At 50.0% G+C, this 25,387-nt stretch overlaps 1 protein-coding gene across 2 annotated transcripts in view; it reads left to right on the top strand.

Annotated features, from left to right (window-relative positions):
- Positions 1–3: 3 nt before the first annotated feature.
- Positions 4–25,387, top strand: part of HIPK2 (homeodomain interacting protein kinase 2) — a 126,228-nt gene continuing 100,844 nt past the window's right edge. The window contains exon 1 of one of the 2 annotated variants that reach the window (XM_064420986.1): positions 4–439. In XM_064420986.1, the coding sequence (XP_064277056.1) occupies positions 421–439 (19 nt within the window). In that variant the 5' untranslated portion in view covers positions 4–420. Of the gene's footprint in view, positions 440–20,447; positions 20,601–25,387 lie in introns of those variants that run through there. The other variant, XM_064420987.1, reaches the window with a different exon arrangement.

Here is a 25,387-nt window from a genome sequence, read left to right as displayed (position 1 = left end):
CCCTCCTTCCCTCCCTCCCTCTCCTTTCCTCCCTCCCTCTCTCCTTCCCTCCCTCCCTCCCTCCTTCCCTCCCTCCCTCCCTCCCCAGCGCCGCCGTCCCGAGCCGGGGGGGCCCCGCCGCCCGCCGCCCCTGCCCGGCCCCGCGCCTCGCCCCGGCCCGGCCCGGCCCGGCCCGGCCCGGCGCCGCCGCCCCCCGCCCGCTCGCCCGCCCGCCCCGGCCGCGTCGGAGGGCCGGCAGCGGGGCTGGATGTGCCCGGCTCCCCCCGCGCTGAGGTGGGCAGCGATGCAGAAGGCAGGCGGCAGCTTCGCCTCCGCCGAGAGACACCCGCTCAAGATGGCAGATGTGTGTTGAGTTTGGGGGGCTGCGATCTCGCGTCGTTCGTGGCGGCGTTGCCATGAATAACAGGCGTCCTTGCACCGATGGCCCCCATGTACGAAGGTAAGCCCCGGCCCGGCCCGCCCCGCCGGCACCCCCGGCCCGGCCGCAGCGGGGGAGGGAGCGGGGAGCAGGGGGTCCCCGGCCGCCCGCCCGCCGTTCGCCGTGCCCCGGCCGGGGTTGCGGGAGGCGGCGGGGCTCCATCGCCCTGCCCGGCGCCCGGCGGGAGCGGGGCGAGGCGCGGGTCGCCCCCCGGCTCTGCCGCTCCCCGGCGCCGCGGTCCCGGGCGCTCGGTCCCCGGCGGGGGGCGGTGGGTGAAGTCCGTGCCGGTGCCGAGCAGAACAATGAGGTGGACGGAGCTCGCCTTGCGCCTCCGTGTGTGTGTGTGTCTGTGTGCGTGTGTGTGTGTGTGCCTGCTGCCTGCCTGCCCCTCGCCGCAGTTCGCGTTCCCAGGACCGGCTACCCCTCTCCGTTCGCCGGTTTCCCAGGAGTTCCCCCCGCCGTGGCTCCTCTCCTCCGAGGCGCGGGGACTCCGCGGCAGCGGCGGCGGGGAACGGGGCTGCTGGAGCCTGCTGTCAGCTCCTCTGGCTTCTGCTTCAGTCCAGCCCGGGCTGCGGCGAGAAGCCCAAGTACCCCAACTTAGTTTCTCTCAGGTTAAAAAAATCACAATAATTATATATATATATATATATACATTTATATATCTGTGTGTGTATATATACAGCTGTGTGTGTTAGATCGATGTGTAGTACAGGGTGTCTCTTCAAAAAGAAAAATTCAGAGATGTGCGGAGGTTAATTTAAATCCCCTCGCGACGCATTTACCCTTCCCCGTCACCCCTCCCGGCTCGGCGCTGCCCGGGCAGCGTTACATAAAGCGGAGGGACATCCCCCGGCGGCCGCGCCATCCCGCCCGGGGCCGCTCGCTCCGCGGCGGCGGAGCCCGGGGCGCGGAGCGGGGCGGGGGGGCGGCACGGGGACACGCTACTTTCCTCCCCATGGCGAGGCCGGTGAAACTTATCTGAGGAGGAAATCGAGCTCGGGCTGCGGCGCCCGCGCGGAGGGGGCTCGGCGGGCGGTGTAAAGTTACCGGTGGCCCGCCGGGTTATTTCTGGGCAGCCCCGGGCTCACCCGCTGCTCGGAGTTCGGACCCCGCCGGAGGCGGGCAGACAAAGAGGAGCGTTTCCCTCAGCGCGGAGAGCACAGCCGGCCCTCCCCGCGGCGGGGCGCGGGGCCGCCGGGGCGCGGGCACGGCGGGGATCCGGGCCCGCGGCGGTGCCGGTGCCGGTGCCGCTGCCGGCGGAGGGGCCGCGGCGGGCCCGGGGCGCCGCTGAGGCCAGCCCGCCGCGGCGCCCTCTGCCGGCCGCGCCGCGCCGCCGAGCGGCCCCGGCCCCGGCCCCGGCCCCGGCCGGGCACCCCCTGCGCTCCCCGCCCCGCGCCCGGGCCGCCCCGGCGCCTCCCCCGGCAGCGGGGCCCCGCCGCGGGCGGGGGGAGCCCGCCGCAGCCGCCGGCCCCGCGGTGCAGAGCCCGCAGCCCGGGGCGTACCTGCCCGGCCCCCGCCCGACGGCGCCCGGGGCCGGGGCTGACCCCGCCGCGGTGTGACCGGGCCGGTGAGGCCCGGCCGGCATCGCACTGCCGGCCGCGGAGCCCCCCCAGCCCCTCCCGGCCGGCGGGGTCGTGCGGCGATTGCTCTCAAGTTCGCTCCCCCGGGCCGCATCCGGCGGCGGTGCGGGGCGGTGCGGGGCCCCTCGGAGAGCGGCGGGGCCGTAGCAGCCGCGGCGGAGGCGGCTGCGGTCAGCCCGGCCGCGCTCCCCTTCCCGGCGCGCCGCAGTGGGCGAGCGCCGGCACGGCCGCCTCCCCGGAGCCGGGCAGGGCAGCGGAGGGGAGGGGAGAAAAGGAAAGAGGAGAGGGGAAGAGGCCTCGGCCACTGCCGGGGCGAGCAGGGCGCCGGCTTCTTCCTGAGGAGGGGGCGGCGGTGCTGCACCGGAGCGTGCGGTGGAAGTTTAGCGGTTCCTTAGAGCATCCTAACTTCAGCGGCGCCCCTGCTTCTGCCTGACTGGAAAAAGAGAGCAGATGGGAAAAAATACCCTGAAAGTGACCCGTAGAAACAAATTACCCGCAGCAGACACGGAAGGGTCTGAGGCCAGGCTCTGCAGCATGCCTTTAGCCTCAAAATACGTGAATATCCTAAATGGCAGGAGCCGGAGATAGCGTAAAGGCTGATAGAAATTGTTTTATCTCTGTTGTGTTGATGTATGCTTGCGGGTTAAATTGCTGCTGAATGGCTTCGAGGGAGGTGGAGGAGGGGTTAATGATTGTTTTTCGCCTCCTAGTTGCCGTGAGAGGTCCTTAGAATTCCCTGCAATATCGCAGTGCATAGATAAAAACTTACTTATCGCAGGGGATGCAATTTCCTCCTTGGAGGGAGGCAAGGACTGCCATCCTCCCCTGCGAGCCTGTGTGCACAGGCAGTTCGGTCTGTAGCCCTCCTCTGGAGCATCAGGTAGAGTGAGGCCGCTGAGGAGAGCTCGGGAACCGAGGGCTCGGATCAGCCCCGCGACGGGCGGGCACGGTGGGCGCTGCTCCTGCCCTCGGCCCAGCGCTCTCGGTGGCACACATGCATGCCCACCGCCACCGCCGCAAGGCAGGCCAGGCGGGGTGAAACCGTATCCCCGCCGTACCGATTTCAGAACATAGGCTCTTTGACAGAAAAAGCACCCTGGGAGGAAATGTGACACCTCAAAGGCCTTATGAAGTGGTTCCAGTAGAAATTGAAGTGACTGGTAACACTGAGCACACGCAGAAAGTCACCCAGCGTTCTTGACGTGCAGGTGAGGGTGGTGTGTGCTTGTGCAGAGCAGCTGGCTTAAATACCATTTCTGGGAAGCAGAATGGTGCCTCACCTGATATTAATAGGCGAGGCATGATAAATAAGTGACTATCTGGTGTGAAATCCTCTCCCACACACACTGTGCCAGGAGAATTTTCCCATTTGTTTTAAAGAATTTGGAGGTTTTGCTCTTTGCCTCTTCTGGGTTTTTCCTCATCCTTCTTTTTTTTTTCTGGATGGTGGAGAGCTTAGCAGTAAAATGAAGGACATAAAAATATAACAAATGAAACAAAACAGAAGTAACACTGCTGTGCAATGTTTGACCTGGTTTTTAGTTTCGTTTGTGAGCTGTACAAGGAAATGAGTTGGGTTTCAAAGCAGACCTCATCAGGTGTAATCCTACATGGCCTCTCCTCCAGACTCGGGGCAAACTAGTGGCTGCCATCCTTCTGAGCACCAGAGATGTGGCCTCATCAGGAGTGGCTGTACTGGCTTGGTACAGAGAAGCTGAATGGCTTGAGCCAGGCAAGAATCTGGTTCTCTGGGCCCTCTTCTAGGCACTGTTCCTCTCACCTGTGCACTCACCTTGAGACATTTCCTACTGTGCAGAGAGCAGAGCCAGGCTCTATGGTCCAGGAGAGACCCCAGTTTAAGAGGGGAGTTTGCCAGACATCACAGGCTGTGGGTGGATTTTTGCCTAGGATGGGTGTCTCCAGCGATTTCCGTGGCGTCTCATACCTGGCATCCTTCACAATTGCGTAAAGAGAGGTATTTATGTGTATTAACCTTTATTTTCTAAACAGTGATTACCTCTGTTTTGGTTTTGTTCCTCATCGCTTAGCTTCTTACTTATTCTTGACAACTTTGTTGCAATTCAGGGAGTATTTTTAGCAGCCACATCGGTAGTTTTCTATGTGGGTGGCTCATGGAATTAATCTGGGTAATATTTGTAAATTGCACCTCGCCACCGGTGCGGCTGCTGGAGCTGAGCACAGGCAGGGACCTGCCTGTGCTCTATCCTTGTCACACGTGGGGCCGGGAAAGCCGGAAAATCTGACCCTGTACTCGTTGTGGATCAGATCCCATTTAATGCCAGAAACAGGCCAGCCCTGCTGGGTTTCGAATGCATCCTTAAATCTCACCAAAGCACACAAAACTTGCTCGTCAGGGAGGTGGCCCCAGTGAGGCGGAGTAAAGGTCTTTACCCCAAAGTTCATGCAGGGAGATGATAACTCTGAGACACTTCCTGTTTATGAAATAATAACCAGAACTAAAGCTATGTCAGTGCTGAGACTAAAAGCCTAAGTTTTTATTTGCTCAGGATATGGCTATAGCCAGGATAACAGGAAGCCCCCTCCAGTTAAAATTATTGTTCTTATCATGCTGCTGTGTCTAGTGATTAAACAAGTTTGCTATGTAATGGGTAAAAAATGCTGGTTTATTTTCAGAAGGGGAAAGAGCATTGCTGAGACCAGGGGCTGGGGTGAGCAGACAGAGAGGCAAGCTCAGTTACTCACCACAGTCACCAGCCCTTGGACTCTGTGCAGTGCATTCCTCTTCGTGGCTGTAACAGGTGGGGAAGACCCAGTTGGCTTCAGTTGGACACCTCAGCTGGCCTGGGAAGTGAAATAATTTTCATTTTTCCATCACTAGGTTTCTCCATTTGCTCAGTGGTTGTTATTTACTGCCCTGGTGCTGTGAGACCACTGGATTTGGTTCCATCTAAATGGGATAAGAGCTGCCTCTGCATGTGCCTGATGTTCAGTGTAGGTTCTTCTACTGATGGGGAACAGCATAGAGACCTCCTTGATGCCTGTGGGGCTTTTGAACTTAAGCTCAGCCCTGGGAAGTTAGGCTATGTATTTGGAGATAGGTAATGGACTTGGGTGGCTAAATGAATAAAGCCCGATTTTGGCCACATCACAGCAGTAGTGCATAAAAGCATGTGAATATTTGGTCAGGAGGACAGTTGGGAAGTCAAATCATGACAGGATTGGTGACCTGGGCCTGGAAGTAGATCCCTGTCCTGATCATGGACCTCACCAAGTGGGTCCCAGGTGGTGGTGTTAGAGCTGTCCTGCCAGATGGTGAGGTCAAGTGCAGTCACCTTCTGCTCAGACCAGGCTAAGTCACCAGTATGAGGCAGATGAGACAGCTTCTTCTAGCTGCAGGACTCAAGACAACTGTCATAGTGCTGCCCATGGGCAGGACCCCGAGAAGAGTTTGCAAAGGCATTCAGTGGTTGGCTTACAGCTGTTATGGTGTCCCCATCCCTGTGTCTGTAGTGAGCAGGTAGGCTAAGACTTGTTTGCTGGGTTGTTTTTTTTTAAGGTTCGACACCTTTCCTCTCTGATCCCAATTTAAGAAGATATTTTCAGGTCCGTGCCTAAATTTAAGCTCACAGACAGTGCTGCTGACTTCATTAGGATTGTTTATGTCTTTAAAGCTGGCCGCATGCTGAAGTGCCTTTCTGACTCACGGCCTCTATAGCTTAATCACTCCATTTGTAAAATGAGGTTGTTTCCTCATCCTTACTAAGAAATCTCTGCCCTCTGAATGCGAAATATTATTTATAGGTCTTTCTGTTACTTTTGGAAGGATAACTGGTCGATAACAAGAAGTGAGAATTAAGCATTGTTTAGAGAAAAGGCTGTTTCTTGAGCTGTTTACATACCCTAATGTGGACCAACGTAATTAACTGGAAGACTTCTCTTTTGAAACTACTTCCCCTAGCAGTACAGAATTCACCTTTTCTTTTGAAAATAAACACAGATGATAATTTCACTCCAGACATGGCATTTAGCAGTTTGTTTGTCATGCAGGAAGAGTAGAGGCATGTTACTGCTACCCCTCATTTGGAGCATGGAGTGCCCCTGATTACTGCCTCATTTGGCCATACTGGCAAACTGAGGTCCATCCTCAGGAAATCACAAGTTCTTCTATTTTGGGAGCACTTCTGAATTCAGGTAGCCTTCAGAATTAGGTAGTTTTGATAGCAAAAACCACTTCTAGTGACACTTGCCCACGCACATGAGTGGAGGAGCAGCCTCTGCCTCCGTAGGCCAGCAAAGGCATTTCCACATCTCAAAATACCTGGGAAAATCCACAGTCAGGACTAAATTTAAAAAGTTGTCTCTGCCATTAGGATTTGTTTATTGAATGGAAGTAACAATAAGCTGTAATAATGTGTATTTATGCAGTGCTGTATACATTCAAGGTGCTGTATAAAGAGTGGCTGTCTGATCAGGTCAATGGCAGAATGATGCTAAAGAACAGACTTTTGCTCACTCACAGGACATGTGCAGAATGGCCAAAGGGAAGCATCTTCAAGAAGTGAACGCCTTGAGCTGCTCCTGAGCTAGATTCTGATACAGATCATCAGCAGTGTCAGTGAAACCCAGGGAGCTACACAAGGGGAAGCAGGGTCTGTACGTGATGAGCGTTAGCCTGTCTGTGTCATGTTCTGGAGTGAGAGGGAGTTTTATGCTGGGTGAAGGGTGCCATAGTTTGCTCCCTTGGTTTTCTTCAGCATCACTGAGTTGGACAAATGTTTGGAGAGGCTGAAGCTCACTCTATTTACATGTTGTTCTCTGTCCTGCTCACCTTCCAGGGCCTGTGCTGATGTCTGTCTCTGGAAGGACAAAATAAGAGCAGTCACATACAGCTCCTTCCCTGAAAAGCGGGAAAGGTCATCCCACAAGACGTTGGTATTTGCCAGAGATACTTGGGAAACCATGAAGGGCAGCTGCCTTCTCTGTTCTTGATTGCTTTCAATCCATAAAGGTGCTAGCAACACCTGGAACAATGGTGTTACCTGACAGAACTCTGCAGGCTAACATCTCCTTTGGTCCTGAAGGCTGACAGGTTGGGCTCTGGACTATGCTGAAATGCCAAAGAAACTTACCTCTCACCAAAACCATTTAAATCATAGGAAATGGGCAAAGGAGAGATTTTTTTTTTTAAAGTGTTTTAAAGTAGAATATCAAATGCCTGTCCAGCATGTTCTTTAACAGGCTTGCCCAGCATATTCCCCATGCGTGGACAATCCACAGAATGTCCAGGATGTCATCGTTGCCCTTTGTTTTGTCACTTAAAAGTTTGTACCCCCTCTGTAGCTTCTCTCTGCTTTGCTTGCTCTGATTCATTGTCCTTTTAACTGTGGGTGTAGGAAAACTATTCCTTTGTCTTTGTCATGTCTCTCCTTTGTGTTCCTTAGACTAAATCATATCTTGAGCACATTCTTCAGCTCTTTCTCTTGTATCTTTTCTCTTTCAGCTCTGACCATTCTCCCGGTTCTCTGTGCTCCCTTCAGCTGGTCTCTCTCTTAAATGGCACTGCCAGAGCACAGTGCTGTATTTGGGTCCTGTGCTGGCCAAGGAGAGCAGAAGTGTTCCTTTGTGTCTGTTACAGTCAGTGCTCCTCTTTGGTTTAACTTCTGCATCGTAACATTGTTCATCTCCGTGCAGCTTGTGATGTGCTGTGATCCTGTCCAAGGATCACAGATCCTGTCCAGGCTCACAGATCCTGTCCAAGAAGTCTGATGCGTCATGAACCATTTTCTGTCCTGTATGTGTGGAGGTAGACTTTCCTACCTAAGCGTGTGATTTTTGATCTGTCCCATTTGAATGTCATCCTGTACCTCTCAATTTGTCATGATTGTTTTGAATTATCTAATTCCCCCGATTTCTAATTCCCCCTGCTTGATGTCACCTGCCAATTTAATTATTCAATTTATTTATTTATTCATTGATGTACGCTTCGTTGTCAATTCTGCAGTCCCAGATATAAAGTACAGAAGAGAAGAAATGGTTTCATATAAGCCAGACAGAGAACCTTGCCCACAAAATATAAAAGAAACTGGAAAACACACACAACACTTGGCATTGTTTTCATACCTATTCTACTTTGGTGCTTTTAAGGTGTTCCTAATAACAGTTGTATTTGCTGTGCCAAGCAAAAGCAGAACCTTACTGTACTAGGCATGACATTGACCTGAAGAGGTAGATGGTTACCACCCCAAAGGATTTGCATTTCATATAGATGCAGACACAGGAGGGTGCTTCATACAAATTGTCGGGGCACTTTCAGGAGAGGAAATCAGAATGTGTGGGTTTTCCACAGCATTTGTGACAGAGGTTGCTCTGGGAAAGGAAAGGGTGGGCTGAAGATTGAGAAGGAGTAAGTCAGTAGGGCAGGAACAGGAGGAGAGAGACATGTGGGGAACAAAGATGAGGGCAAGTGACTGTAACAGAATAGAGGGAAATGATTCCTGAGATCTTGAGGGGCTGAGGATGGCACAGCCAAGGCTGGCAGGAATGGAAAATTGAGTGAAATGCTGAAGATCCCATCTTGGAGTGTTTCTGCAGTTGCTCTTACTGACTTCAGTCTCTCCCACTCTCTTCAGACTTCAGTCTCTCCCAGTTTTTTTCCCCTGGAGTTGTCTCTAATATCTTTGGAAGAGATGGTGAGTGAGGACAGGAGACACTTACCTATATCCTGATGCTCACAGGCAGAACAGAAAGTCTGTCTGGGGATTCCCCATCTGGAGCTGAGCAGAGGCAAAACTGATGCTGTGGCATTCACTTAAAATCTCTGATCCTGCTCACCATGCTCAGCAAACTCTGATGGGACAGAGATTATCTGAAACACCAGCACTTTTCATTGATCTGAGATCCTTGTAGTTTCCTCCTTCTCTGCCATTGCTCTTCCCGTGACAATGGTGTCTGTGCAGGACAAATTTAATGTGCTGTCCTCCTTCCTCCTCCCCATCATGCTGAATTTTCCCTCAGCCTGCACATGATGTATTTAAGGACATTTGTGACTGCTGTACCCTCTCTGTCATCATGTCTGCTGTACTCTCACCACCAGTCAGGGTGGCCAAAAAAAGTTACAAGCACGGAGACCCAGTCATCAGCACCTGAGCTCATGGGTGGGAACCACACCTGCATCCTCCTGCACATGGATGTGCATGGCCCAGAGGCTGGGCACATCTCAAGCATGTGAGGCTCAGCACACTGCTCTCTCTAGGATCGTGTCAGGTGTGTCAGCATCTTTGGCATTGAGTCTGTAAGCTTATGGTTGTTCTCTTGGGTGAAGAGAGCAAGAAGAGCTCTTATTTTGCTTACAGTGTGGGGTCAGGTTGTTTGTTTGCTCCGGGATGTGATCTAGTGGATTCAGTATGTCTTTGCACAGGGAGGAAGCAGCAGGGAGGAAGCAGTCTAGGAGGTTCCTGGAGTGTGTGGAAGATAACTTCCTGACACAGCTGGTGAGTGAGCAGACAAAGGAAGGCTCCCTGCTGGGCCTGTGTTATGCCAACAGAGAAGGACTTGTGGGTGGTGTGGTGTTTGGAGGCTGCTTTGGGTACACTGGTTGGTTTTCAGTGCTCCAGAAGTGAGGAGGGGGCTCAGCAGAAGGGCTACCTTGGGCTTCTGAACAGGGCAGACTCTGGCCTGTTTAGGAGACAGATTGATAGAGTCCCTTGGGACAGACCTGAGTGACAAAGGAGTCCGGGAAGGCTGGATGTTCTCCAAGAAACAAATCTTAAAGGCACAGGAGCACTGCAGGGAAGACACTGACGTGCTGGTGCATGTCCAGAGAAGGGCAGCAAAGTTGCTGAAGGATCTTGTGTGCAAGAGGAGCAGCTGAGAGAGAGGGCTTTGTTTAGCATACAGAAAAGGAAGCTCATGGGAGACCTTATCTTTCTCTGCCACCACCTGAAAGGAGGTTGTAAGGAGGTGGGGGGCAGCCTCTTTCCACAGGTAACAAGTGACAGGACAAGAGGGAACAGCCTCAAGTTGTACCAGGGAAAATATAGATGGGACCTTATGAAAACATTCCTTATGGAAAGGGTTTGTCAAGCACTGGAACAGGCTGCCCAGGGAAGTAGTGGTGTTTAAAAATCTCTGGAGGTATTTAAAAGATGTAAAGATGTGGTTCTAGGGGACACAGTTAGTTGTGCACTTGGCAGTGTTTGGTTAACTCTTCGTCTCATTGATCTTAGCGGTCATTTTCAAGCTAGGGAATTTTATGGTTCTGTTTATTTTTGCTTGAGGACAAGAGGGTTTTTTCTGGTTACAGGTTGTAAAGGCATACAGAGGATGGGGAATAGCCAGCAAGCTCCCTGACTGATAGCTGCACTGATGGGCTGTTACACTTTGGGAGGGAATGTTACAGCAGATGATGGAGCGGCTTGGTGGAGACTTGGACTCTAGCAGCATTACTCAGAGAATATCCAGTCCCAGAAAACTTGCTGAACATTTCAAAGAAAGTTTGTTTTTTTCAGGAAGGTCCTTTAGTTTGTCCAGAGTATTTTTACTACCAGGCAAAATTTGTAAGCATTCTTTATTTTTAAAGTGTGATTTATATTCTGCTCTTGTCTGCAACAGCTCCAACACGTCAAAGTATTTATCTTTTCCTTGTTAACACTTACCATTCCTGGAACATCTCCTGCTCAGCAGCTGTTTGTAGGTGGTTTTTTTTCCCTCTCCCATCATCTTGTACCTTTCCTTCCTGTTCAAGGCATCTATAAACCTCTTGTAGTGACATCATAGCTGTTTCCATAGCAACAGATTATGATACTAGAACAGAGGATAATATCAAACAGGAGGAGGAAGAGATAAATTATGGTGTTTGTGTGCGTGTGTCTGAGGGCTTGATTATATTCCTACATCTCTTCCAAGGATGTTGTCTGCCTAGCTTCTTCTCTGTTTATCTTACATGCCTTTTAAAGGTTAGGAAAATGTGAAGGGAAAAAAGATCTGGAGGTCAGAACAATACAGACGCATATTTTTGATGGTCTCTATGTAAACCTAGTAGGCTGAGTTTTATTTTTTTACCTCTGGTAGCTCTCCTGTGTCTCCTGAGAGTAGTCTGGAGAAAACTTAGAGGCACAACAATCCCCTGGTATGGCTTCACTTTTACTTTAATTACCAATTATTCATAGCCACTAGCAGCTGGGATCTGAAGTCAAGGATCTCTGTGCTGCAGATTTTCCAAAAAATGGACAACTGTGACATGGTATTGCCCCAGAGAGCTCACAGCTTTATTTGAGAAGGGATGTGACAGGTGCTGAAATCAGCCAGAGGTGGCACGGGGAGAAGAGGGACAAGTACCCAGAAGGATATTGGGGGACTGTGATCTCTAGACTGTTTCAGCCTGCCCAGAGAGTGGTCTGAGCCTCATCCCAGGGTTAGCTTTTCACACTGGTGGTTGTGGAAGAGCTGTGCCAGGATGGGTTGTGGGCTGGTTTTTGACCATCTGTGTGGTTCTTCCATGGCTTTGGGCTATCCCTCTGTCAGGAGCTGACAGCAGCAGGATTGCAGAAGGGTGAGTGCCCATATTGCTCCATATGTATGATGGCAGGAAGGCTGTTTGCTTGAAGCAATAGGCTGGAGGAGAAGAATGTCCAGCTAAAATACATGGTGTTTTATTTTCTCCAAGGCAGCATTTAGTGTTGACAAATTCCACATAGATTGGCAAGGATTTTCAGCAGGTCTCTGGTTTACCTCCAAATAGTGGTAATTTCCAGCCATCATTGCTACTTTCCTATTTAGATGTTAGACTTCAAAAGCTGGAGGAAAAATTCCAAGAAAACTGTCTTTGATATCCTCATAGCTCTCTGTGTGTGTGCAACCTTTAATCTTCCTCTTGTGGCAGAATTTCTGGGGACTTAAATAGTCATTACTAGTCTTTAAAATACCTGGAGTAGAGTCGTCTCTAACTCGAAAATCTCTGGTGGCACACTTGAGCTCCTTAACATTGACGAACAGAATTGATCCCCCATTGAGGCACTGTGGTGCCCCAGGGAGGAGGGAAGTGGAGGGATTGAGCACAGCAGTGCCAGGTTGGTGTGTCAGCTTACCTTGGCAATCCAGCTGGCAGGGGCAGTGTGCAGTGGTGTTCTCTCCATGGTGGGAATGAGAGCCCTGGGTCAGCAGTGAGCAGTGCTGGGATGAGGTGATGCCCATCCTGCAGCTCCCAACGTGTCAGGGCACAGGAACTTTCTGATAGCTGGGCAGGCTGCTGGTGTGCTCGGTGGTGATGCAGAGTGAAGTTTTTGGTCAAGCTTAGCGTTGCCAGGATGGAGAGAAGGTGGCAGATCACACGAATTGCCTGAGTCACCCAAACTCTGCAAGGCCATCAGGAGTCAGAGCTGTACAGAAGGCACGCGAGCACACAAGACCTTGGCAGGAATTAGGAGTTAAGTCACCCTAATGGAAGCTTATTGGGAGCCAGTAGAGACCACAGAGGACTGGTTGGGTGTGCTTCCCCTGCAAGCACCCACATGGCACACTAGGCCCAGCTTCAGAACAGGCTGACATTGTCCTGGGGGGAGCACCTGCCACAATCAGGCCTCAGGGTGGTGGAGGTTAGGGAAGTGGCAACAAGGTCTTTTGATGAGAGATGAAAAAGTTTCACCTTTTCTGTGAAACTGAATTAAAACAAAAATACAGCTCTTGGCTACAGCCAGTTTGTGGATAGCATGGAGAAACCAAAGACCTCATAAATCCTCCAAGTCTACAAAGAAACTGGGGATCACATTTTTTTCATGACTACAAGAAAAGGATTTCTTCATCTCTTGTAGTACAGTCAGTGGCACCACCAGAAACCTGCCTTCCCACCTAACTCCCCCTCTTCATTCTTTCAACAGCAGAATATGTGTGTATTTAGCAAGTGGAGATAAGAAACATGCTGCAACCCCCATTTTAAAACAGCTGCACCACCTGAAAAGGACATGTGAGACCCAGACACAAGCATATCCCATTGATGATGACAGCACTTCTCTTGCAGTGCCATATTCCTGTGGCTTATCTGAGGCTGTGAGCACCTGTGTAATGAAAGTGCACCTTGCAGAAGTCTGTGCTGCCTGAAAGCACGTGCGAGTCAGAAGGGACAGCAGGTGCTGTTCCTGAGCACCGTGTGTGACAGCACAGGTGGGGGAATGTCTGTGTGTATGTGTGTGTGTGTGTGTGTGTGTGTGGGACTCCTTCCGTGTTTGTAGGCACCTCTAGGAGTGTACACGTGTGTTTGGTGTGGTGTCATCCCCTTTATCTGTGGAAGACAGCATGGGCTTGATTCTCCTCAGCGCTGTTACACCATTTTTCTAGCAAATTGTATTTGTGGCAGGGCTCCTTTCCACTGCAGTGAATGAAGAAGGGAGATTTATTATAAATATAAATTAGGCTTTGTGTGTGTTTGTGAGCTGTCACAGCCTGTGCAGGAGAAAATATAAGCAAGGTGAATGCAGGGTGTTTATGTGGAGCGATGCTGTGGCAGTGTGTGTTGGCAGGAGTGCTGTCTGCAGTCTCTGCATAAGGGCTTGTGTTGCCAGTGTGAGTGGGGAAGACTGTAAATCACGGTGTGTTCAGGAGGGGACACTGCCACTCTGCCTGTAAAAGGCAGGAAGAGATTTTTTTTTTTTTTCAAGCAATGTGACTTTTCAGGCTGAACAAAAGGGTCACTAGAAATCCAAGCTTGAGAAAAATATCATTCAAGACATTCTGAAGGAGAATGATCTGTAATCCACATCCACCAGCTCATCTCTATCCTGATGCAGAACAGCTGCTTGGCAGGCATCTTTAATGCGTCTTCTCCCAGTGCCACACTTTGGTGGCCCAACTGGACCAGTTCTTGGATATGTCTTCAGCTCTGCTACAGCGTCTCAGGTCTATCTCTGTATCCTCAGTTTTCTGAGACTTCAGCCAGTGGTGGGATGTAACCAGGGGTCTGTATGGAAATACAGTATCCCCTGAGGAATCTGTATCCCTTCAGATGTGTTTACTGTATCACTTACAACCTATCTGCTGAGACTGCCTCATTAAAGGAGCTGTATATTTTCCAGTATCTCTGCCGGTGGGCACCTGGCTTCGTGCATGCTCAACCATGAGCTCAAGATAGAGTGTGGAGTTCCCCTCTTCGGGACGAGGCTTGGCTTAAAAGTTATTTCATGTTCCTCTGAAATCACTGCTGTTTCCCGGAGGAGCACTTGAGTCATTACCAATCCTTGCATTTCCTCTCAGCCAGGAAGGGTTGAAGGGGTTTCAGGAAGAGGATGCTTTACGAGGAGACGTCTGCTTTTCCTTGCCATGCCCTGTTGCAAACAGACACAGAGACTCCTGCCAAAAAGCTGCTGCCTGTAGAAAATAAAGTGCGAGGGAAAAAGAAGATGGGATTTGAGTGAATGGCAGGAGAGGGCATGATTTTGGCTGGGGATGCCTGATGCTTTTCATACAATAAAGCAGATGCTTGTGGCAGCACTGCTGGTGAGCTAGGAAGTGTGTTTCCTAGCCACAGTTGTTATGTGGCATCACTGGAGCAAGTTGCAGGTCATAGTTTTTCATTTGGGTTTTGTTGTGGGTGGTACTCCTGTCCTTCTTGCCTTCTTGTTATTGGAGGGCTTGTGAAGGGGATGGGGCTCTTATTCTGCTGGCGTGTTTTGTGTCCTTTCTTCTGTTCCTGGCAGCTTCTTCCCCTGTGCTGCCCCCTCCCCAGCCCAGCCCTGTCATTTTCAGCTGTCCTTGCTGGAGGGTGACCAGCCCACCCGAGGTGTTCATGGCTGAGGACGCAGCATGTCGTGTGTCGAGACCATGCTGACTTCACTCAGTGCTGCATGTCAGGCATCCCAGCCCATGGCCTGGAAGGGCGGGGGCTCTGTGGTCACCCCGGGGGCCAAAGTGAGCCGTGGGGGGCCAGCAGAGATGTGGAGGAAGAAGAGCACAGGCTTGATCACAGAGGTGATCAAACATTCTGTAAAACATTACCACAGAATGCTTGCTGAAAAAGTAGGTATTGGGAATTATTTGGGTAGCTGAGGCAAGGGAAGCAGAAGCCTATCCTGGTGATCTCAGCCCTCCTGTTTTACCCTCCAGGGACCTGGGAAGGGCTGCAGGGATCACGGTGCTCCCCATCCCCTGCTCAGGGTGTCTGGGTGGATGGACTGCCTTCCAGGCTGCCTGCAGGGCTCTCATCCCCTTTTCAGTGGGAAGTGGCAACCCAGCAGCACACGAGAGCTGTGAAATCCAACCCTGTGTTGGGACAGGCTGCACTTAAGCCCCGTGTAAGCCCCAATTTGAAGGCTTAAAGGGAGCTGGAGTGTGACACTGAGTTCTGTGTCTGAGCTTCACCCTTCCTGAGCCACAGCAGCCTATCAGGAGGGGAACCAAGGGGCAGGACAGTCTCTGCCTTCCCAGCTGGGCCAGGAACCTTCAGAAGAACTTGGTTCCAGCAGAAGTGTTGGATTTGGTTGGGTTTTAAACCATGAATGTGATAAATGTGGCTGGCAGTTCGACAGCTGTGGCTTGCACTGTGTGCCCAAAGAAGCTGTCGCAGTAACAGGCCTGTTCTGGCAGTCCAGCAGGTCTGCATCTGTCTAGGTGTGTTCATCCCTATAGTTCTGCCCAGATAACTGCTTTTCATCACTCCAGCCTGGTCACTGCTTCTCTTTGCAGGCTGCTAGCAGGTAACAGCACCCCTGTGCCAGGCTCCTAAAGGCCACAAAGCCATTGTGGTGGTCCTGTTATGAGAGCCCCCCCCTTCCCTCTCATTCTTGTGTCCCCTTCTCCCCACACTTGCTGTCTGCAAAGGGACCCCTTTTATCTGGTGCCCCTTGGGGGGATGCATGGCTCTCCATGCTGCTGGAGTGGGTGAGCTGCCCAGCACAGGGTTAGTCACAGCAGGGTGATGAGGCTCACTGTTTCATCCTTTTTGATTTGCAGCTATGCTGCTTGTTTATTTATTTGTGCCAAGTGTTGTTGCTTTCACTTAGGGTCATTTCAGCAAGGCATGTCTTCATTTATTTCAGAGTCTGGTCACTGCTCAAAGCACAGCCATAGGTTTCAGAAAGCCACAGAGTGGCTTGGAGGGGGATTTTGACAAGAGGCAAATCTGTGTCCATATAGTTCCTAAAGGTGGTGGCCCCCAGCATCGTGCCTGCTGTGTTGCTGGGAAGCACAAATGTGCATCTGTGTGTCCATACAGACCTGTGTCTGCACGTGTCCCTGGGAGTGTCCTGTGACACAGTGTCCACCCTCCTCTCCCACTCACGGCTGTGGGACTTTGGCCAGTACACCAGAGAAAATATGACTGGTGTTTTTCAACCTTTACAAGAAAACAGATTGTTTTTAAGTCAAAGCTAAGACTGTAGCACTTGCTGGAGGCTGGAAGGTAACTGTAAATCCTGGGTCTCATTTGCACAAACACATTTGGTTCCAATCCTTAAGGGCATTTTCCCTTCCTCTGCTTATGCCTGTGTTTCAGAAACATGTAAAATTTGTTTGGATTTGTTTTTTTTTAAAAACACTGCAAAATGTGGGAGGGGGGCTTTTAAATTACATTTGGCACAGAAGGGATAAGGAATATTCTGGGTGCTCCACGGGGTAGGAATCCGTGGATGGTTGTCATTTAGGCTCTGTCAGTGGGAAATGCTGAGGAGACTGGATACACCAGGAGAGTAGTAGTGATATTTGCTGTCACTTACTTGTAAGTCTGTCACTATAAGACACAAAATAACACAACATGGACACGCTGTTGCTCTCAAGGTAAAAAGGGAAGTTTATTTTCTGATTCTAACACTTATAGATTTCCAGAAGTGACAGTGGACTGGAGGGTGAAAGTGCCACCTTTCCAATGACACTGGACAAACCAACAGTCTATCAAATTTCTCCTCTTCCATAAAAGAATACAAAGCAGTAAGTTATTTACAGGAAGTGTGTAAGAAAGTGCATTACAAGAATGTAAACATCAGAAGGCTTAGAAAAATCTTAAAAAATCAGAACAACATAAGTCTGCTGCTCAGATCAGGCCTCTCAGCTTTCTTCTGGCCCAGCATATGAGACCCCACACGGTGGGTCTTGTTTCAGGTGTGAACCGTATGTTCAGGGTCATTTGTTGGATAAATGTCCTGTCACGTGAAGGGGAACAGGCTCTGTCACCAGGGTGCCAGAGGAGTGGGAGGTGACACTGGCCAGTCAGGCTCCTTCCAGGGCAGAGACCTGCAAGATGCCCCCGCTGCTGTGGCTGTCCCTTTTGTGTCAAGGTCCACGGAGTGAAGAAAAGGGGCTTGATTTATGCCCTGAAGAAGTTGAAAGTACAGATCTACCCAAGAGCTCAGGAGGAGGCAGCATGGCAGTGATTGCTGGCTTTGCTAGGGGTCACCAATGATGGCACATTTATACTGCTGCAGGCCTTACCCCCTAGCAAAGGTTTTGTTCACATTTACTGGCTGCTTACCAGCTCTCAAAATTGTTTAAAAGAGCAACAAACCAGCTAAGACAGCCTGCAAGGTGAGGGTGAGGCTGGGCTACCCTGCTGTGGTTCCCTCTGGGAAGGCACGAGGACCATGCTGGCAGGGATGTGTGGTGGGAGCTCTGCACCACCATGGGTCATACCGTGTGTGTTTCATGCTCTGTTTCCAGAACTGCCAGCTCGGTGTCTTTCACCTGCACTGGCTCCCTGGGAGGAAGGAACCAAAGGAGAGTTGGTGGCTTGTCTGCACAGAGACTGGCTGCTGTAGGAACCACCCCAGCCTGCCCTGAGTGTTGGCAGAGAAGAGGGAGAGGTTTGTGTCCTCTCCCACCTTTTAGCCAGAAGGAATGCGTGTGCTTGGGGGCTTCTGCATGCTCCCTTGCCATGCTGATGGGTTTCATGACACGACTTTTAGCACCTGAGGATAGGTGTGAAAAGGGAGGAGGCAGAGAAGTAGGAGGTGGAGGTGGTGTGAGTTAATACAAGACCCAGTGGGAAGCAGCAGCAGGCAGTATTATTTCTGCGGTTTGAGCCAAAACTTTCTGTCTCTCTCTCTCTCTCTCTCACTCATTAAATTACAACTAATGCAAGGAGCATTGTGAAGGAGAAATTTGGGAACTGTCGTTCATCATCCAATCGTTTGTAACGAACGTGCTGCTCAGTGCCATAGCCCATAGCCTTGCTGAGAAGTAATTCACTTGGTATTTGCAGGCATGACATGCATGCCATAAGAATTCCACTGTTAGCATTATGCCAGCATTAGTGAGAGGATATGAAAATAAATGATGAGCTATTGTTTTTCATTATTAAGTCCAGGCTTTTCACTCATGTTGCTTTTTTTCCTCCCTCCATCTGTGGAAGGAGGGGCATCTCTGTTCTTTTCACTTTCAGATCAGGCAGGTTGTGCCCTCACTCATCCCAGATCCCCCATCTTCCTTCCAGACCAGCACCCTTTTGCTGCTCCCTCCAGCTGTCTCTGGGTTTGGAGATCAGCTGCAGCAGTCCTTTAAATTGCTGTAGGGTATTACTGCAGAATTACATGACATCAGAGGGGATCTCAGTATTTTGTTATGGGCCTGCAGAACTGTTTTGCCCTCTCCATCCCTCAAGGGGACCAAGCCCTGCTCTTCATGGTTGCACTGGAAGGTTCAGACTTGGGTAGTGGGTCAGCAGTTGGTACTTTCAGGTCATCCACAAGCCTTAAGTGACTCTTCTATTATTAAAAAGAGGGAGAACTCTTGAGGCAGCTGTCAATCTGAATGTGCAGGAGCAGAGCTGAGCAGCCTCTGTCAGGGCCTGCTGGCAGTGGCCAGCACTTAAAATAAGTCCGCAAAGCAGAATGAGAGGGATCTGTGACCCACAGTTGTGAGAGGCATCCCTGTCCATTCCAGTGGGCTTCCTGTCTTTCCTCCAGAGCTCTGTATGTGCAAAGGACTTAAACATTTCAGGGGAGTGAGACAGTTTTCTGTGGAGACACCCTGTTTTCTAGTGGGGGTGGCCAAAGAAGAAAGCATAGCAGTTTCAGAGATGACCCCTGTTACTGCAGTCATCAGTTCATGGGGCTTGTTTAAGCTGTCACACAAACACCCACCTGCACAAAATAAAAGGCTTCTTTGGAAAACTGGACTTAAATATCCCCATGAAATCCTTGAACTGAGTCAGTACCAGCACTATACAGGATTCCTGTACTCGTAATCTTATTCTTAATCAACTAACCCAGGCAGTCTTTCATGTCAGTGAGTTGCTGCTCACTCCAGTGGCCCCAGCCCACATTGGCTGTTCAGCAGAAAGCCTGGCTGAGCTGAAGGCAGATGGCAGGGTAAGAGCTTGTGCTGATCCTACTGCTATTAACTTTACCACTCCTCTGCACAGCAAGCTGCTCCCTTTGAACATCAGCAGAACCGATTTTAAAAGCCCTGCGGCCCAGCCTTGTGTGACATAGCTCGTTTTGAATAGCTCATTTTGTCAGGGAAGAAGATACCTGGGTAAACTTTTGAGTGGAAGCTGTCAGGGGTAACCTCAAGAAGCTGGAAGAAGGAGCCACAGGCTCTGAGGAAGAGCAGCAGCCAGCTGCAGGTGTCATGTTCCCACCTGAGAGGGGACACATGAAAGCTGATGCTTTTTCCCTCCGTCCTCTTGATTCACGCGCTCACAGGAGCAGCGCAAACACCGGCGCGTTCTGTGACATCGCTTTGCACGTAGTGGTGGTTATGAAATCCAAAGCTGCTGGGTCGCCGTGCTTGTCCTGCCCCACGCCGTGCTGCCAGCACACCCTGGCACACAGCGACCTGCGCTGCCTTGTGGCCAAGTGCAGCCGTGATCTCCCAAAATGTCCCGGGCCAAGTGACTCCCTGACACACACAGTGCGTGGCCTTTAGCACCCATAGCGTCACGTCAGGGCATTTGCAGAGTCCCACGTCTTGGGAACAGGGAGGATGTGTTCCTCTGCACAAGCCCCTCCACATGGCACTCTCACAGCCCTTGCAGTGGTGAAGTCCTTTCCACTGGGAAGCAGTACCTGCATTTGATTCTTCTCGAATTTTGCAATATGCATAAGTAGGGTGGTGGTGACACTGGGCTTGAAGCCATCAACTCATATTTACTTGTGATCTAAGACAGTGATTTCTGTTCAGCCCTCAAAGGGCAAGCTGCTGTGTGATTTAAAGTCGTGCTACCAGCAGAAGCATATGACCTCATGGTATGAAAAAGAAGGAGGAGATTAGCAAAGAAGTTTCTAAGGTACACAAATGTCCATGGGGAAAAAAAAATGAAATACATTAACAGGAGAGTCAGTCTGTCTGTGTAAGAGAAGGCTGGGGAAATGACTAATATGTGCAGTTTGATTCAGATGTTCCCTCTTTGATTCAGATGTTCCCTCTTTGATTCAGGCCCCCTCCTTTTCTTTCTCTACCCCCTACCTCGCCTTGGGTTTTTCTGCCTTTTAGAAGAGAACGAGTGAGGGAGAGTGGAAGGACTCAGTGAGGAAGGAGTTAAGGGAATGCTCACTAGGGATTATAAAACAGCCAGGCACTTGGAAACAGTTAAGAAGAGAGAAACAGATCTGCCAGGAGGGAGTGTGGCACTGGAGCCGGTGGTTTATTTTCATGCCTCCCTACACAGCAATGCAGAAGTCTCTCCTACAATGGGGACGGAGGTAAGGGTGGCGGGAATGGGGTGAGGGTGTCCAGGTTAAATGGGGAATGAACTTCTCCTGCACCAAGCTCACCAGCCTTCCCACTGATCCTTATTGATGGGCTCTGCTCTGGAATGTGGATTGTTCCTGTGTGGGTGGCAGCAGGGAGCTCCTACCTGAGGGCATGGCCTTGCCCTGGGGGCAAGACATCCTCCTTGCATGTTGGATGTAAGGGAGAGTGGTCTTCCAGCTCTTGGCATCCCCCTGGGAAGGTGGACACAACAAACTTGCTGTGTGCTCGAGTGCAGCACTGAGAGCACAGTGTGGGCAGGTCTGTGGGTACGCCTGCGTGAGCATGAGCTGCATGCAGGGTCTTCTGTGAGCGTGGCTGTGGGTGGGCAGCTTGTGCAAGCCCACCTGGCCAGGAGGAGCCTTCTGTCATGCTCTGATGAGGTGGCTTTGAGTCACAAGGAGCTGTGCTTTCACTCACCCTGTATTCGTGCCTCAGAAGCCCAGCTGAGGCCTTCTGCACATCATGTCAGGCACCAGGCACCATAACCAGGGCAGAGACTCCTGGTCCTGGGAGGGCAAGGCTGATGCAAAGGCAGTGTCACCTGAGAGAGCAGGTGGCTGCCAGGTGGCTTCAGGCTTCCTCCACTGCCTTCTCCACGTGCCTGTGCTTGGAGCAGGAGCTAACTTCTTCCTAGTTTGAGGGACACTGCTACTCTGATGGTGAGTTATGAAGTGACCTGAAGGCAGGCCCTGCCATCACCTCCTGGCTCTTCAGCTCCGTGCATGAAAAATGGTGGTGTTTGCAGCCTCCTGGCAGCAGGAGCTCACGGGGAGTGACCTGTCACCCTTACAGTGACCACAGGGGGAACTGCGCCTGTGCAATGCCGAGATCCATTTTTCTTGAGAGAAAAAAAGCAGATGCAACTGTTAGAACCGAAGTGTGTGCAGAGGGGGTTAGTCACTCTGCAAGTGTCAGAGGCTTGTGAGGAAATAGCAGGAGTTTGCTGACTAATGCCAGTGATGCTCAAGGAGTAAATGAGAAACACGGAGGGAAAACCCTCTGTTTCTGAATTTGGAAGAGAAAAAAAAAAAAAAAAGGAAGGAAGATGTACAGAGTTACTAATCAGCCCCCAAAATCTCTGACCTATATCTCCCTCCTTTCCCTGGAGCCATTCTTAAAATGAAAAATTAATAGAGAACAACCAGGTTTTACCTCCAGGGTACCCTTTCAGGCTGCCACGTACTGTGGGTTGGGATGAATGGATAAGACTTTGGAGTCCCTCAGCACAATGCAGAAAGCAGAGTAGTCTCAGTCCAGGATGTTGCAAGGATGTCCAGAGAGACTGAAAGCAAGAAGGTAATCTCCTCTCATGGAAGGATGATCTCTGGCTTCAGGTGGTTAAGAAAAGGATGCTGAGCTGACACAGGAAGAAGCATAGTCCTTGAAGTTATTGTAACTTTAGCAGAGGAATGGCGGTGAGAAGTGAAAAAAAAAGTCTATCTGGTCATTAGTCCCCTGAGAGCAAAGTTCATTCTGCCTTACAGAATATTCCTCCCTCTTTTCCCATTTTTAGTTTTTTAATGAGGGAAGAGAATCCTTATTTAAGAAGCTAAAACCTAGGTTTGTGGACCAGGAAGTTTCATTTCCGAATTCTGATGCTGCCTTGCTCTTAAAGCTTAAGCAAGTCACTTTATTCTGGCTCCATTTTTATCCCTAGAGGATGTGGATTGTGATATCCTTCGCAAAATATTTTCAAACTTACTGAATATATGTTTTCTGAGGTGAGGAGGGCCTGGGCATTGCGTCTTGTGTGCTGTGTGTGGTGCAGGAGGAGGAGGGCTGGTGCAGTGGGGTTTTTGCCTGCACTGGAATAGGCTCTGTGCCCGCAGAACACGCCCACAGCTTTGGGCCCTGCCGGATTCGCCCTCCCACGTGGCATGGGAGGGATGGAACCATGCAGCTGTGGAGTGCCCTGAGAAGAGCTGTTATCACCCACTGTGGCAGCAGGGCTAGGTTAGCTTTGAGGGGATCTGAACACATGTGAAAATCTGGGCCTTCACCGTCTCCTGTTGGATGACCTGAACTTAGGTGCCCAAGTCTAGTAGCTCTGTTTTATGTACAGGTCTGGATGCATCATGTTGTCTTTGTTGTGGTCCTTCAGAGTCCATCTCCTTAGATCTTTTCAAGATATCTCACTTACTGTTGTCTTCTGTGATAAATATCCTCCATAACCCTGAGGGGCCAGAAGCTGAGCCATCCCTGCTGTCTATGCATGGACTTCTGCCTCTTCAATATCAGGATGCCTTATGCAGCTTGAGAAAGTAGGTTATATAGCAGCTTTAATGGGGCTTTTTCCAGACACTGATTGACCTGATTCCTTGGACCAGCTGTTTTATTTATTAAGCAAAATAGGAGAAGAAGAATGCATCTCCTACATAAATATGTTTAATTGTGGAGTATGTTTAAACTATTTTTTCATAAATTGATATGGAGCTCTTTCTTTATATTGATTTTGTAGATATTAATTTATGCACTAGGAATGAGGAAGATTTGCCTCTTCATCTAATCCTATTTCTAGAGAGAGATTTACTTAATGTGCAGTGTAATTTGTCTAATGTGCAACTTTGTATGTAGAGTGCACCCAGATTCAGCAGAAACAGTGGGTATAATAAAAGAGAGCACTGTAGTGCAGTGCTGTAAATCCCTCTGTAATTAAAACTACTGAATTAGTCTAAGTTAGTGCAGTCAGGAGACATGACTAGCTCAAAAGCAGGGATATACGGTGGGAGTTTTCAGTGCAGGACAGAGAAATTGGGTCTGTGTTCCCCTCTGTGTGGATGTGGTATGTGTCAGGGGAAGGAACACTTCAAAACACCATTTGCCAGGAATACAGCTTGGGTGGCAAAGAGGAATTGTCAGGAGTTATCCTGGGGTTGTCCTTGCATGTTCCCAAGGTGATGGAGGAACCAGTTCTGCCAGCTCCCACATTTTCTCACATTGTTGTCCAGTGTCCTCTGTGTCTGTGTGTGTCTGTGCCTCTGTCTGTGTCTGTGTGTCCCGAGTCCTGTGCACAGTTGCAGGGTTGGATTTTACGCTCCTACAGAAGTGTCTCTAAAATTACTTCATTGCTCTGAAGAAGGCTGGCACCAGCAGTTGGTTGAATTATTCCCACCCCCCCACCGTCTGTCTTTTTGTCTGTCTGTCTTTCTTTCCTGGTGTTGGCACAGATAAAATCACTGCCTGAAATTTTCAGATGGGCGTTTTTGGTTTTTTTTTTCTTATAGGAATTTTTGAATCTCCCTGCAAATAATCAGGGGCAGGATCAGTTTATATCAATGTAAGATTCACTACCTCTGAGTACTGCCCATCTGCCTGTATCCAGCTTATGACCAGTGCTGCCTGCAGTGCCTGACACTTGCTTTCTCTTTCTGAGAGAACAGGAGGAAAGGTGGGGCTTATGACTCTAAGCAGAAGTCCCTGTTTAGAATTGCGTAACAAGACTTTGTTGTGCTTTAAATGTAAAAATAAATTTATCTTGTTTATCTGAACAGAACCAGGATATAAAATAAAGTTCTAGTTACAGTGTGTGTTTCAGTTTGACTTGATTCTGTTAGTGTAACATCTGTTTCTTCAACAACTGAGAAGAGAAAAAAAAGTGTATTTTATGGCAATAACCTGTTGTTGAGGCCATCCAACAGCTTCCCTATTTTAAGACCTTCATTTTTAGTTGTTCACAACTTTACTAAACTTAAACTGTCTGGGCAGAAATTTTCCATCCCAGCTACCTGCCTCAGAATGTATATTTAGAAAACAGCTGTTTTATACCTCTCCTGGATTTTTTTCTTGATGCATGTTAAATATAACAAATGTACAAAGAAATGAGAAAGCAAGCCTCCACATTAACAACCCAGTAAAATTTGAATTGTGTAAATGTCAGGGATACCACTTCTGCTATCTCCGAGAGCATCAGCCCAAAAAAATGATTGTCACCACAGCCTCAACTGGGGAAATGTATCTCTGAAGGACTTCTACTTAAGAGTTTCAATTGAGCATTCAAAACCAGTGGAAGCTTTTCACATTAATCTCCCTGTGCTTTGCTTCCCTGCCCATGACATATGGATAATACAGTATCTTACTTTATAAGGGCAGTGATACAAAATACATTCCTTTATGTTTGTGAAACAATCAGTTACTCTAATGATGCGTACTTGTAGGAAAGGCCATGAGTAAATTACTAATTCCGTCTGCAGAGCAGAGCATGGCGGGTATGCAGTAAACAAGGCTTGGGGCCACACCTCCATCAGCTCTGAGAAGATGAAATAGTAACTGGGCGCTCACCTGGTGAGCACCCCAGATCCTGCTGCACCGGGTGAGGCCAAGGCCCTGTGGAAAAACAGCCTGTGATTATGTGATTAACAGCTCTGCCATGGCACACAGGCAAGAAAGAGGGTCGAAGGTTGCACAGGCAGCCATAAAGCTGAGTTTTCCTAAGCCTTGCGTTCTTGATTTGCAGCTTTAAATAGTCTTGCTTTCCCCCATCTCTGTTTTCTGTGTAGTTGTTTGGCCATGCAGAATGGGAATGAGGAACAATAAACAGCTGTTGCTCCTGGGAGAAGAGACGGGAAAGCGTTTGGTGCCGTTTGTCATTGGAGAGGAAAATTGGTGAAGCCTTCTATCCAGACATTCCTGTAGGAGCAAGTGTGACCCTCGAGATAGAAGTTCAGGGTCAGAGGAAAAAGGCAAATGAGCTGAGATACCTTTTTCCCCTTGTGACAACTGCCTGGTTTATGCTGTT

The sequence above is a fragment of the Passer domesticus genome, chromosome 5 (assembly GCF_036417665.1).
Source record: "Passer domesticus isolate bPasDom1 chromosome 5, bPasDom1.hap1, whole genome shotgun sequence".
In the NCBI taxonomy this organism is placed as follows: domain Eukaryota; kingdom Metazoa; phylum Chordata; class Aves; order Passeriformes; family Passeridae; genus Passer; species Passer domesticus.
The sequence above is the reverse complement of the archived record's forward strand: the minus strand, read 5'-3'. Positions and strand labels throughout refer to the sequence as shown.